At 39.4% G+C, this 15,138-nt stretch overlaps 1 protein-coding gene across 3 annotated transcripts in view; it reads left to right on the top strand.

Annotated features, from left to right (window-relative positions):
• The window catches only part of sdcbp (syndecan binding protein (syntenin)), a 32,979-nt gene extending 18,574 nt beyond the window's left edge, over positions 1-14,405 (top strand). For all 3 annotated transcript variants that reach the window (XM_070891977.1, XM_070891986.1, XM_070891996.1), the window contains 6 exons: positions 1,388-1,488; positions 1,795-1,956; positions 4,055-4,230; positions 9,687-9,858; positions 11,211-11,302; positions 13,774-14,405. In XM_070891977.1, the coding sequence (XP_070748078.1) occupies positions 1,388-1,488; positions 1,795-1,956; positions 4,055-4,230; positions 9,687-9,858; positions 11,211-11,302; positions 13,774-13,828 (758 nt within the window). In that variant the 3' untranslated portion in view covers positions 13,829-14,405. The remainder of the gene's footprint in view (positions 1-1,387; positions 1,489-1,794; positions 1,957-4,054; positions 4,231-9,686; positions 9,859-11,210; positions 11,303-13,773) is intronic.
• Positions 14,406-15,138: the final 733 nt, after the last annotated feature.

The raw sequence follows: 15,138 nt of genomic DNA, 5'->3' as shown, positions 1-15,138 counted from the left end.
TATTTGTATGTAATGTATTTAAGAGGATTAGGTGGTGTAATGGAGAATGTATTATGCTGGTATACTTTTGGTGTTTAAATATAAAAGCAATGTTGATTTTAAAATAAAGAAATTAATGGGTAATAGAGTAAATGATATAGGAATTTAATTCAGGACTTGGGAGTTATAGATTAGTTTTATTTGTAGATATAGTGAAATATAGTTGTGTATAATTATAAGTAATTGTGTGTGTGTGTGTATAGTCAGATGTATCCCATATCTATCGATAGATATCTATATATTGATAGCGATTTTCATTTTTTTTTTCTGGTCCTACATTACAACAGTAACTATACTCCAAAAGTACTTCATTGGCTGTAAAGAGCTTTGAGATGTCTGGTGGTTGTGAAAGGCACTATATAAATCCAAGTCTTTTCTTTCTTTTTCCTCTCCCCATTCTTCAGAAATAAGTGCCTTGGGACGTTTTCTATGTTAATTATTGGCCCTGAAATTGCAGTCTCCCTGATGGCGTACTCTCTGAGTAAGCTGTCGTAATCCATTTGAAAGGTCTCACAATTTCCGGACAAGCGCATGCGCGAAATCCAGAACTTGCACACTGTCAAGGTATGCCTTTACAGATCATCCAAACTGTATGGAAAATCAGTATTGCTAGCGCAGAGTTGGGCTGTTTGTCCAACAGCTGCCCAGCAGTTGCCCACTAAACTCTTACGGCTGGTAAAAAGCAGGCGTAGCCTTAATTAAAGAGTTAAAAATCAAAAATGATGCACCTATACTTTAAATTAGTTTATGCAAATATTGGCTGGGATTAAGATGTTTAAAATTATTTATCAAAACATTTAATTTTCATTCAGGTTGGTGCAATGAAGGGACATGAATAAAATTGAAGTTCAGGACAGTTATATTTTAGAATGATGTAAATTGTGTAATTATTTGAGGATTCTATTGCAAATCATTAAGGGATTCCCTTCATAAATGATGCAATGGAATTCTCCTTTGTCATTGGAGGCCCGGGCCCACGTGATCTCAAGGACGCATCCAAACCGCCTGTGTCCCTGGGATCCCTGGACCTTTATACTGCTGTATGCCTGAAGGCCCAAGACTGGAAGTCTACGGAGCCTGGGCGCCTGGAGGTAGGTTTGGAAAGGTTTCGTGGGTTAGAGGCATACTCTGGAGGTATGCCTCCGATCATAATTTCTAGTCCATTACATAACTGCTAGTAATAGGAGTGAAGGCTCTGGTGAAGCTAGATTTGAGGTTAATTTTGGTATCTTGTCATTTGACACTATTTCCTATATCTCTTGATTTAGTGCTGGTGTGTTTTAATCTGGACTACATTTTTATAGAATAAACTGCACTATTTTCAAAACCTTTTTGCAATTTTTCACAGGCCTTTATCCTCGCCTGTACCCTGAATTGTCCCAGTATATGGGGCTGAGTCTGAATGATGAAGAGATACAAAATAACATGGCTGTGGTTGCAGTAACAGAGGTATGTGATGATACATTTCTTAGTCTTTTTAGTATACTGCATGGTTGTGAAATTTTATTTTTCCAGTTCCCCGCTAACCTGATGTGGCAGTTGAATCTCAACTGGGATACTCCGACCAAGTTGAAATCTCCAGATCATGACAGAGAAAAGTGCTATTAAAGTAATCGTCTCTGTATTTTTCCCTTCTAGTGTATACATACAACTATTTAGGCAATGGAAAAGATCCAAAATGATAATGAGAACAGGAAAATGTTTTTAAAATATATTTAAACATTTTTTGATACAATATACTTTTATATCTAACAGCAAGCGATTGCTAGACCATCTAGTATAAACTATATGGTGGCACCAGTAACTGGAACTGATTTGGGTTTTCGGAGAGGTGAAGTCAAACAAGGTATCCGGGAATTAATTCTCTGCAAGGATCAGGATGGAAAGATTGGCATTCGCCTTAAATCGATTGACAATGTAAGTGTCATTTATTATAATTTTGAGCTGTTGAAAGGTTTACAATGTTGAGACCATGATAGTGAACAAAACGTACCAGTAGATGCTTCATATTTCTTCTTATTAGTAATGTTACTAAGGTGATTACTGAAAAAGAGGTAGCTTTATCAATATTTGTTATTGCATAACAAGGTGGGGGGGGGGGAATGTTCTTACTTTAGGAAAGTTGGGTCAACTATTTCAAGACAATTTCTTTTTGGAATTTAAAAGTGTGATTTTTTTTTTCCAGAAATTATATGCTACAAAGTTTAATCAGCTATTATTAATCACCCACCCAATGCAAAGTCTTTGCATACATTGTCTTGCCTCAGATAACAAAATGCTGATTTCAAGGGCTGCTACCGATGAGGCTGAAGAAATGCTGACCTGCATGTTTGTAGTTCGCTCATACTATTGCAAGTTTGTCCTTTATCAGCCAATCACAGTGTACTATTCACCTGAGGTCGTGGAGAAGGTTGTAGCCTAGATTCTTTTCTTACCACCCAACAAGCTGAGGAAACTGCCTGGATGTAAACAGTGCAAATTGGAAAATGAACTGGATCAGTACCGATCCACTGAAAAAACTGTTAGTTTCTATCAATACCAAAATTTGTAGCTGGACCAACTAATCAATCCATATGCATGACTCTGCAAACCTAATTTTCTCTCTTCTCTGCCTTTGTTGAACATAAGAACATAAGAAATAGGAGCAGGAGTAGGCCATTTGGCCCCTTGAGCCTGTTCCGCCATTCAATAAGATTATGGCTGATCTGATCTTGTCCTCAACTCCACTTTCCTGCCCGCTCCCTTATCGTTCAAAAATCTGTCTATCTGCACCTTAAATATATTCAATGACCCAGTCTCCACAGCTGTCTGGGTAGAGAATTCCACAGATTCACAAATCTCAGAAGAAATTACTCCTTATCTCCATTTTAAATGGGCGACTGATTATTCTGAAACTATTTCCCCCCCCCCCCCCCCCTGAAGGGAAACATCCTCTCTGCATCTACCCTGTCAATAAGATCACCCCTCATTTTTCTAAACTCCAATGAGTATAGGCCCAACCTGCTCAACCTTTAATAAGACAACCCCATCATATCAGGAATCAACCTAGTGAACCTTCTCTGGGCTGCCTCCAAAGCAAGTATATCCCTCCTTAAATAAGGAGACCAAAACTGTATGCAGTACTCCAGGTCTGGTCTCACCAATGCCCTGTACAGTTGTGGCAGAACTTCCCTGCTTTTATACTCCATCCACCTTGCAATAAAGCCGAACATTCCATTTGCCTTCCTAATTACTTGCTGTACCTGCATGCTAACCTTTTGTGTTTCATGTACAAGGACCCCCAGATCCCTCTACCGCAGCATTTTGTAATCTCCATTTAAATAATTTTGCTTTTTTATTTTTCCTACCAAAGTGGATAACGTCACATTTTCCCATTTAATGTAAACGATATTTCATTTTATTCTTTTACTTTTTTCCACCTTGTAATTCCCAAAACATAAATCCTACCTCTGAGTGCTACTAAACCAACATGGGACCCATGCATTCCGTGTACACAAGTTGGTAGCATTAATCAATGTGTATAACTCTGGATGCATCATCATCATAGGCGGTTCATTGAATGAGGATGACTTGCTTCTACATGAGTTCACAGATGTTTCAATGAAGGACCCGCTGTTCCAGTCCTGAACTCCAATTGAAGGGATGGAAGATGCCTGTGCATAGATTTTTTTAACGTGTGGTGACCGTTGCACATTATCCACTTGACATTCTTGACAGAGCTAGGCCTTTATCCAGTGGCAAGGATTAACCAGGACGACTGGAGACCTGCTGTGCTGCACACACATTCATTACTGTAATCTTACATAGATTTAATTTATGTTGTGTTTTTGCACTAATTACTGTTTATTAGCAAAGCACTGAGTGGGGACATGTAGAGACAAATTAGTAAAAGTTGTATGGTCTATGGCCAGTGATAGTGCAAGCGCATTCCATTTTTAGTGGTGCAGTGAGGAAGAAAAAAAAAAGCATAGAAACACATTTTTCTGTATAATGTTGCTTTACTTTTTGTTTGCAGGGTATCTTTGTTCAACTCGTACAAGCAAACTCTCCCGCTTCTCTAGCTGGTTTAAGGTTTGGTGACCAGGTCCTACAGATAAATGGTGAGAATTGTGCAGGCTGGAGCAGTGACAAGAGTCATAAAGTTCTAAAACAAGCTTCTGATCAAAAGATTAGTGTCATAGTTCGTGACAGGTAAGAATGCGTTCCTCTTTCTGCTGTAACTATTTTAATTTCTGATGGGAGTTGCTTTTCATTTTGTTTCCAAACTCAAAGCTGGGAGAAGGTTGGTGTTTTGCCACAGTGTAAACATTTTTCTACTTGTTGGTTGTTGAGTACGAGTGTGAATTTAGTTATCCCATATGGGAGATTTGTATCTTGGCAGGGCCATTTTGGGCAAGCAAAGAACCAGAATGGTCTCCAGCTGGCTGGGGAATGTTGGGTGATACTTGAAAAATTTCAGTTGATCAGAGCGAGCCAGCATGGATTTGTACAGGTACGTCATGCCTGATAAATCTGATTAAATTTTTGGAAGAGATGACACACAATAAAGTCCCTCATAAGAGACAGTTAACTAAAGTTGAACTGTGGCTAACAGGGAAATTAAGGATAGTGTTAAATCCAAGGAAGAGGCCTATAAATTGGCCAGAAAAAGCAGCAAACCTGAGGACTGGGAGAAATTTAGAATTCAGCAGAGGAGGACAAAGGGTTTAATTAAGAGGAGGAAAATAGAGTACAAGAGGAAGCTTGCTGGGAACATAAAAACTGACTGCAACAGCTTCTTTAAATATGTGAAGAGAAAAAGATTAGTGAAGAGAAAAAGATTAGTGAAGACAAATGTAGGTCCCTTGCAGTCAGATTCAGATGAATTTATAATGGGGAACAAAGAAATGGCAGACCAGATGAACAAATACTTCACGAAGGAAGACACAAATAACCTTCCGGAAATACTAGTGGGCCGAGGGCCTAGTGAGAAGGAGGAACTGAAGGAAATCCTTTAGGTGGGAAATTGTGTTGGGGAAATTGAAGGCCGATAAATCCCCAGGGCCAATAGTCTGCATCCCAGAGTACTTAAGGAAGTGGCCCTAGAATAGTGGATGCATTGGTGATCATTTTCCAACAGTCTATCGACACTATCAGTTCTTATGGACTGAAGGGTAGCTAATGTAACACTTTTTTTTTTAAAAAGGAGGGAGAGAGAAAACTGAATTATAGACTGGTTAGCCTGATATCAGTAGTGGGGAAAATGTTGGAATTAATTATTAAAGATGAAATAGCAGCGCATTTGGAAAGCAGTGACCGGATCGGTCCAAGTCAGCATGGATTTATGCTTGACAAATCTTCTAGAATTATTTGAGGATGTAACTAGTAGTGTTGTCAAGGGAGAACCAGTGGATGTGGTGTATTTGGATTTTCAAAAGGCTTTGGACAAGGTCCCACACGAGATCGGTGTGCAAAATTAAAGCACATGGTATTGGGGGTAATGTACTGACATAGAGAACTGGTTGGCAGACAGGAAGCAGAGAGTCAGGATAAACTAGTCCTTTTCAGAATGGCAGGCAGTGACTAGTGGAGTGCCGCAGGGCTCAGTGCTGGGACCCCAGCTATTTACAATATACATTAATGATTTAGATGAAGGAATTGAGTGTAATATCTCCAGGTTTGCAGATAACACTAAGCTGGCTGGCGGTGTGAGCTGTGAGGAGGACGCTAAGAGGCTGCAGGGTAACTTGGACAGGTTAGGTGAGTGGGCAAATGCATGGCAGATGCAATATAATGTGGATAAATGTGAGGTTATCCACTTTGGTGGCAAAAACACGAAGGCAGAATATTATTTGAATGGCGGCAGATTAGGAAAAGGGGAGGTGCAACGAGACCTGGGTGTCATGGTACATCAGTCATTGAAAGTAGGTATGCAGGTACAGCAGGTGGTGAAGAAAGCAAATGGCATGTTGGCCTTCATAGCTAGGGGATTTGAGTATAGGAGCAGGGAGGTCTTACTGCAGTTGTACAGGGCCTTGGTGAGGCCTCACCTGGAATATTGTGTTCAGTAATGGTGGTCTCAATTATTCACTGTATTTATTAACGATTTACTTGGATGACTGGATAGAGAACCAAATTTTCCAATGTCACAAAGATAGGTGACATTATAAGCAGTGCAGATGGAAGCATAAAGTTCCAAAGAGATATTAATATATTAAGTGGGTCGTCATCATCATCATCATCATCATCATAGGCAGTCCCTCGAAATCGAGGAAGACTTGCTTCAACTCTGAGTTTTCAGGTGACTGTACAGTCCAATATGGGAATTACAGCCTCTGTCACAGGTGGAACAGACAGTCGTTAAAGGAAAGGATGGGTGGGGAGTCTGGTTTGCCGCACGCTCCTTCCGCTGTCTGTACTTGGTTTCTGCATGCTGGGATGCTGCTGGCAACATAACTGTCCCACTGACATGCTCTGTAACAGCTGTAGTGTGGGATTGTACGTGTTTGTGTGAACACGTTCAGGCATGTGTTTGAAGGTCCCCGCAGGTGCTCTGACCACATGTTGGGAGGATGGCACAGAGTCTCTGTGCCAGGGAGAGGAATCGGCTCAACCAGCAGGGAGCGCTAGTTGCAAAGTGAGTGAGAGCTATGGGCCTCTAAGGAGGCTGGCCCAGTTGTTGAGAATAATTTGCAAGAACTATTCCAAAGAGGAGCAGGCTTGAAATTAAATGATTCTTGTTCAGTGAAACTGCTGAACAGTTTCACGAATCAGGCTGAGTTTTCGTACCATCAACATATTGTAACGGCATACCGATCGCCACCGAAAGAAGTTTACTTCTCCTAGCACTGTTCCTGATTTAAGAAGGCATGCACATAAAATAGGATATACAGCACAGAAACAGTCCATTTTGTTCAAACAATGCATGCTGGCATTTATGCTCCACTTGAGCCTCACTTGTCTCTCCTCACCCAACTCTTATCAGCATAACCTTCTATTCCTTTCTCCCTTGTGCTTACCTAGCCTCCCCTTAAATGCATCTATACTATACTCCCTGTGGTAGCGAGTTCCACATGCTTACCATTCTCTGGGTAAAGAAGTTTCTTCTGAATTCCCTATTTGATTTCTTGGTGACCACTTTATATTGATGGCCTCTAGTTTTGTTCTTCCCCACAAGAGGAAACACTCTGTGTTTACTCTATCAAAATCTTTCATAATTTTAAAGATTTTTGGGTTACCCCTCAGCCTTGTCTTTTCAAGAGAAAAGAGACCCATTTCGTGATGGGTATAACCTCGCATTTCTGGTATCATCCTTGTGAATGTTTTTTGCACCCTCTCCAGTGCACCTTTTTTTTTAATAATATGGCAACCAGAATTTTACACAGTACTCCAAGTGTGGTCTAACCAAGGTTCGATACAAGTTTAGCATAACTTCTCTCCTTTTCAATTCTATTCCTCTAGAAGTAAACCAGAGTGCTTGGTTTGCTCTTTTTAATGACTTTATTAAGCTGCGTCGCTACTTTGTGATTTGTGTATTGGTACTCTGAGATCTCTTTGCTCTTCTACCCCATTTAGATTCTTATTTTCCAAGAAATATGTGACCTCTTTATTTTAGTTGCCAAAATATAATGCCTCACATTTAACTGTTGAAATTTATTTGCTAATTATATGCCCTTTCTGCAAGTTTATTAATGTCTTGTAATCTGCTGCAGTCCTCATCAATATTGATTATCCCCAGCCACCAATTTGGTGTCTTCCACAAATTTAGAACTTGTGTTTTTGATTCCATAGTCTAAATCGTTGACATAAATTATGAACAACATTGGTCCCAGCATGGATCCTTGTGAGAACCTAGGGGCTAGACTTCACCACCCATATATGGCCCAAAACAGACCTCTATTGCCCATTTTGAGCAAAAAGTGGAAACTCAGCCCAAAATACAGGTGGCTAGGTTTCCATTTTGATTGCCGAAATTATAGCCAACACAAGGCCCATCCCAAGTTTCAGCACCTAGGAAGGGAAGGGGAGGGGGAGGGGGAGGGGGAGGGAGTTTCCAAACTAAGGTTTTATTACCTGGATTTTAGAAGATTAAGGGGTAATTTGATTGCAGTTTTCAGGATATTATGGGGAACTGATAATGTAGATAGAGAGAAACTATTCCACTGGTTGAGGAAACTACAACTGAGGACATAGAATAAAGAATAGAGTCAGTCCTTTTTAGGAGTGAAGTTAGGAAACACTTCTACACATAGGATGGTAGAAGTTTGGAACTCTCCTCTGTAAACAGCAGTTAATGCTGGGTCAATTGTTGTTTGTAAATCTGAGATTGATAAATTTCTGTTATCCAGGGGTATTAAGGGATATGGGGCAAAGGCGGGTATATGGAGTTGGGTCACAGATCAGCCATGATCTTATTAAATGACGGAACAGGTGGGAGGAGCTAAATGGCCTACTCCTGTTCTATATTCCTATGAATTGTAGGGGATTAGGGATTAAAATGAAATGTGATGACATATCCCCACAAAAAATATAGGGCCTTAGCTAATGAGAATTTCCATTCTCAGTTTAATGTGTATATTGACATTTTTGATAATCTAATACAGATGAGGTAGTGATGGTGAGTATAACTGCTACTCAAGATGAGGAAAGGCCTCTTTCTCTTTCTCTTTCCCCCCCGCAAGAGGCAAAAGAAGAGAACTATAGCTGCTTATGTTTTTATTGTAACTTCAAATTAGGGAAAATTGGGCTAAAATGGTTTAAAATATCATCCTTTTGCCTTTTAATATTATTCAAATACAGTTTTGATAGGCTTGGTTCATCAGCCAAACAGGCTGAAGTGAATTGTTTCGGAACTCTAGTTCCCAATGTCTACAGCAGAACTACACCACTTAGTAATTTCTGTTCAGAGAAGCTACGTAAAGATAGCTTCTGTAGGCAATGAAAATGCAAACTAACTTTGCCTGGATTTAAAGAATATTGGGGTGGAATTTTCTCCAAAGAAATTGCTGAGGAGCATAGAAGCTCTTTAAAATATCCTTAAACATTTAGGAATCCAATATGAAGAGTCACCAAAGTTGAAATGAAGAGAGGTGGGTGACAGTAAGCTTGGTTTTAACAGTCTTAAATATTGAATTAGGAAGATGAGTTCCACAGTTTTGAGGCCCTGGAAAGGAATTAATTTAAAAAGGAAAAGGACATGCTTGTATTTATATCACATCTTAAAGTACTTTACAGTCAAAGGTTACTTTTGAAGCACTACCACTGTTGTGCACTCAGGTGTGACAGCCATATTATGCACAGCAAGATCATAAACAGCAAATGAATTTCCTTTTTGTGGTGTTGGTTGCAGGAGAAATGTTATCCAGGACACTGGGAGAACTTCCTGCTTTTCGAATAGTGCCATGCATTTTTTAATATCGACCTGAGTAAGTGGATGGGACCTCTGATTTTAACATTTAATTTAAAAGCAGGAAATCTCAATTTTAGCCACATGGCAATGTAAGGAGGAGCAGGGACATTTAGGATAGTATATTTGAAATATTGAAGGAATAAGAGGAAAATTAAATGTTCATTTGGGAATTGTAGCAGCAATGATCTTTCATACTGGAGTTAGTTGATTAGTTTATTGTATGTACAAGTTGTCTCATAGGATTTCATTTTTTGCACAGGCCTTTTGAACGGACCATCACTATGCACAAAGACAGCACAGGACATGTTGGCTTCATTTTCAAAAATGGAAAAATCACCTCAATTGTAAAAGACAGTTCAGCAGCCAGAAATGGACTCTTAACCGAACATAATATCTGTGAGGTTAATGGGCAGAATGTCATTGGACTAAAGGTGAGAAATGGTGATATTTTAATTGTTGTAAATTGGGCAACCTTGCAGGAAATGCACTTGGGACTAATGCTCCCACTAATTTTTATTTGTGCGCAGTATCTTCCAATAGCAGCAGCTGGTGAGTGACCCGTGCGGGACCTTCCAATTGGTGCGCAGCCACATTACTTAGGGGACCACTGCTTGGGACCAGCTCTTTTTTTGTCAGAAAGTCATTGTGTTGCAAGATAAATTTCTTTACGTGTGCACATGTATCTCTTATTTTTTTAATTAGGATTAACTCCTACTATGTATCTACAATAATGCTGTGCTTAAACAATTTTCAAGACCCACTGACATTGAATTGTGCGGCTCAGTGGGGTTTGTTTGAATAATGAATTTTTGCACTTTACATAAAGAAAGATTTGCATTTGTCCCAAAAGCGCTTTACAGCCAATGAAGTATCTTTTTTGAAGTGTAGTCAATGTTGTAATCTAGGAAATGCGGCAGCCAATTTGTACAAACAGCAATGTGATAATGACCAGATAACCTGTGTTTGTTATGTTGATTGAGGGACAAATATTGACCAGGACACCGGGGATATCTCCTGCTCTTCTTCAAAATAGTGCCATGGGATCTTTAACGTCCACCTGAGAGCAGACGGGGTCTCGGTTTAATGTCTCATCTGAAAGACGGCACCTCTGACATTTAGTACTCCCATAGCACTGCTCTGGAGTGTTGACCTAGATTTTTGTGCTCAAATCTCTGAAGTGAGACTTGAACCCAAAACCTTCTCTGAGGCGCGAGTGCTACCTACTGAGTCACTGCTGGCATCTTAATGCTTGGAGAATTATTTTAACTTTCCATATTTCAGCAATTTTTCTAGCAGTCAAGTCCAAGAGCAGTCTTTTAAAAATGTTTATTTTGTCTCAAAATATCCCTGCAATGATTTCCAAAGAATTTTTCTCTACTTTCCCTAATGCAAATAATCTGGTTCTCTACAAATGCCATTCTGATGAGCTACTAAGTTCACTGGGCCTTTTGATTCTTCCTCTACTTGGGACACTCAGTGGCATCCACTCGACCAAACTTGCTCTGTGGTAAATTATGGAGGCATATCTATCCTACCACTGTCACAGTAGGTGCGTTAACCTACTGTGGGGGTCAGTTGCTTTATCATCTCTGTCTTCAAATCACAATTGGGTATACAGAGCTGTACTTGAGGGGGGAAATTAAAACTGCAAATGCTGGAAATACCAAGGGTCCTTGGTCCTTTTTCAGCATATTCTGTTTTTATTTGAAGTACATGAAATAACTGAAGTAATATATTATGAATTTACCAAATGTAATTTTGCTTTTTCTTGATGTCTGAATAGGATACACAAATTGCTGACATTCTGGCAACAGCAGGGAATGTAATAACCATTACCATCATGCCTTCTTACATTCATGAACATATGATGAAAAGGTAAATGTTTAAAGCATGTTCAGTGGAGCCTTTTGTCTATAGCAAATACTGCATATAGAACCTCCTTAAAAAATCAGTTATAGTGTACTTCTAGGTGAATAATTTTTAGCATAAGGACTGCAATGGTTCAAAGCCAAGACACATCACTACTGCAGGGCAACTAGAGATTGGCAATAAATGTGGCCTTGCAGGTGTCACCTATGAACAAATTTAAAAAAATCTTTTGACGGATCAAAATATAAACATGAAATTCTATAAATCTAATTTTTGCTGTTCAAAAACAATTAGCTTTTTTAAATATATTTTGACAACCCTTTTAATATTGTGCTGCAATTACTATATATTGCACTATGAATAAATCTCACTTTTAAAACTGCAGCCGTTGCCCTTAAATAAGACATTACATACAATTTGTTTTAGTTGGTAGTATATTTTCTTTAACCATTGGACACTAACCCCCGTGATATGATTTTTTTTTTTAGTCCCTATAACCTTTTTAAATTCAGTTTTTCACCAACCTAACAGTATACCATACTCTTAGAAAGATTTGATCCTCGGATTGATAACACACCAGGATTGCCCTGAAGTCTCAAGGTATTCAAAACTAATTTCCAGAACACTGCTGCAAGCAACTCTGGAAAAAGATCATAGGGGCATTTGAAAAAAAAAAGAGTTTTAAGCAATTTTCTTTGAATACTTTTGTTCACTTAGTTATAAAAAGAATTGGACGGGGTGGGGGGGAAAAGTGAGGCTGTTTGACACAGTCAAGAATGATCCAAGCGGATAATGAGTCTATTTACCTTCCGATTAGCGTAGAAAGACAGTGGACCACGAAGAAGAACATGTTGGGTGACCAGTGCCGAGAGTGTGGGAGTGGGGTGGTTGGAGGCAGGAGGTCATGTGATGAAACCTCCAGGAATATGTCCAACCAGGGTTAGTAACCCTACTTGATCCACAGGAAACTGTTTACATCTTAACTGGAATGTACCCTTTGGCTTTTACACAGTGGATGGTTTGGCTGGAATGTGGCACATTATAGAGCAAAATATTGTTTGTAAAAGTCCCATGTTTAATCACTCCCAGAAGCTTTGTGGGCAAGTGCATCACTTACAGTATTGAGAGATACAGTCCAAGCAGGTTCTGCTTTTATGCTGAGAGTTTGCCAATGGCAGCTGAGATGGAAGCATGGGTATAAAGTGCCCCCAGGAAAGGGATTGTTGGCCAATGATAAGCAATGAACCCTGTTGGAATTGTACTTTTGAAGGCGATTGTTCTTCTCTGGTCCCCACAATTGAATAGTCTATTATTGAAAAGGAAAATTGTCAAATGCTGAAAATTTCACAAATAGATGGTAGAAATGCACAGCATGTCAATCATCTCTTTAAAAAGACCGGTTAGGATGTTTCAGGTGTACCCTTTATCAAAACTATAATCTACTACTATTGTCTAGACTTCAGTGCAGTATCTGGCAATTCTGGAACTGTATCCCTAGAATGATTCCTTAATGCTGGAAAATTAGGTGAAAGAGTGATTAATTTTAATGTGTAAAATTATTAGTTGGGATATCCCTGGAAGTAGATTTGAAAAGTGTTAAATTTACTTATGGAAACTTGGCATTTCATATCCACACTGACAATTGCCAAATTTTAGATGCAATTTTCTCCTAGATTAAATATTTATTATGGCTCCAATATAAAAATATAACCGATATTCCATTAACTTGAGTGGAGGTTCACTTAAGAATAGTGGGCTTGAAAGCTGGTGTCTTAAGGTTTTAACCAGCTTAAATTTTTAATACTCTACTGTTGTATATAACAAAGCACTATTGTATTTGTCCTTGTACCTGATTCTAAAGTAATGCAGAAGCTGGTATGGTCTATTGGTTTTACTGAACTACCACAATCTTGGAATTTACTATTGATCATGTAACAGAATTTAACTTTCTCTGTCCTACTGAATAGGGATGGCCTGCAGTAATTTTTTTTTTACATTTTGCATCCTCCAAAAAATTATATGCAAGGGGTAACTGGGTAATGAGTGGAAGGTGATCAAAATCATGAGAGTATTGGTGGAGTTCTGATGGAATGCAAATTACAGTAACGTAGCAGTGATGATAAAACCAACCAGGAGCAGTCAATTGTATGATCTGATCCAGATGTAAAGGCTGCCCGCTTTAGAGACGGACCACAGTAGTTCAGCATTGTACTTTGAACAGGTACAGGTTGTGCTCGTCTTTCTGACTTGTACGCCTGGTAATGTATAAAACTGTAGATAATTATCTAAATTGATTATACTTTCATGCATGTTTTAAGTTTTGGATTTAGAATGTAGCTCTCACCATTTGGGAAGACTAATGTGACAAGATTTATAGCTGACCGTTTAAGCCAAATAGCATTCATGGCTATTCAGCTTCTGTTTGTCATTGTAAACCAAGCAAGTTAATTTTTTTCCCCCTTTTTGTCTTTTTCTAGGATGGCTACAAGCATCGTTAAGTCCCTTATGGATCACAATATTCCTGAGGTGTAAAGTCTCCCGCCATAAATGCAGTGATTTATGGTGACTCAACCTATTAGACTTTCAAATGGCCTTAGTCTAGTTAAAACAGCAGCTTGTATAGTACCAGGCTTACACATCAAAGCAGTTTTAAGTGTAATATGGCTATTAACTGTTGCTGCCTGACTGCATACTTACTGTTAAAATAATATACAAATTATGGGCTGTTTTATTTACTCTGCTATCAAAGCAAAGAAATGGCGCACTAGTATTCTGTCCCTGATCATTCCTTTTATACACTTCATTGTTCTATATCCTTTTGATTATTTACACATGGTGTGGCATTTTGATTTGACACTATTCCCAGCCATTAACTCCAGTAAAATTTTGAATCTTGATTTCCATATTCTAGCTAATCATTAACTATGTATGTTCTTGACTAGGATGACATGTAGTTTTTTTTGGTTCTGATTATATTAGTACATTTATTCTGTGTAGCCTGCTAATAAGTATTGAAACTATCATTGTCCTTGTACACTGTAAAAATGTCGTGTAAGACATCTGAATGCAGTTAATTTGATTACGTACATTAAAGAATCTTGAACATTTATTGTTTTTCATTCATTTTTTAAAAAGTTTTGCTTCACTTTCACTCCTTGGCATCACTCACCATTTTCTTCCATTACGCTGCAAGGTAAAATGTTACCACAAAATTTGAAGATATACATCATCATCATCGGCAGTCCCTCGGAATCGAGGAGGACTTGCTTCCACTCCCAAAGTGAGTTATTTGATGGCTGAACAGTCCGATACGAGAGCCACAGACCCTGTTACAGATGGGACAGCCATTCGTCGAGGGAAGGGGTCGGTGGGGCTGGTTTGCCGTGTGCTCCTTCTGCTGCCTGCGCTTGGCCTCTTCTTGCTCAACGCCCTCCCGGATGGACTTTCTCCACCTCGGGCAGTCTGCGGCCAGGGTCTCCCAGGTGTCAGTGATTATGTCGCACTTTACCAGCGAGGCTTTGAGGGTGTCCTTATAACGTTTCCGCTGTCCTCCCTTGGCTCATTTACCATGAAGGAGCTCCGCATAAAGCATTTGCTTAGGGAGTCTCCGATCTGGCATGCGTACTATGTGGCCTGCCCAGCGAAGCTGATTGAGAGGTCAGTGCTTCAATACTGAGGATGTTAGCCTGGTCGAGGACACTGATGTTGGTGCGCCTGTCCTCCCAGGGGATTTGCAGGATCTTGCGGAGACGTCGTTAGTGATATATTTCCAGTGACTTGAGGTGTCTTCTATAAATCATCCATGCCTCAGATCCATACAGGAGGGGGCGGGTATTACTACA

This window comes from Pristiophorus japonicus, chromosome 1 (genome assembly GCF_044704955.1).
Source record: "Pristiophorus japonicus isolate sPriJap1 chromosome 1, sPriJap1.hap1, whole genome shotgun sequence".
Lineage (NCBI taxonomy): Eukaryota > Metazoa > Chordata > Chondrichthyes > Pristiophoridae > Pristiophorus > Pristiophorus japonicus.
This window is presented reverse-complemented; position numbering and strand designations above follow the sequence as displayed.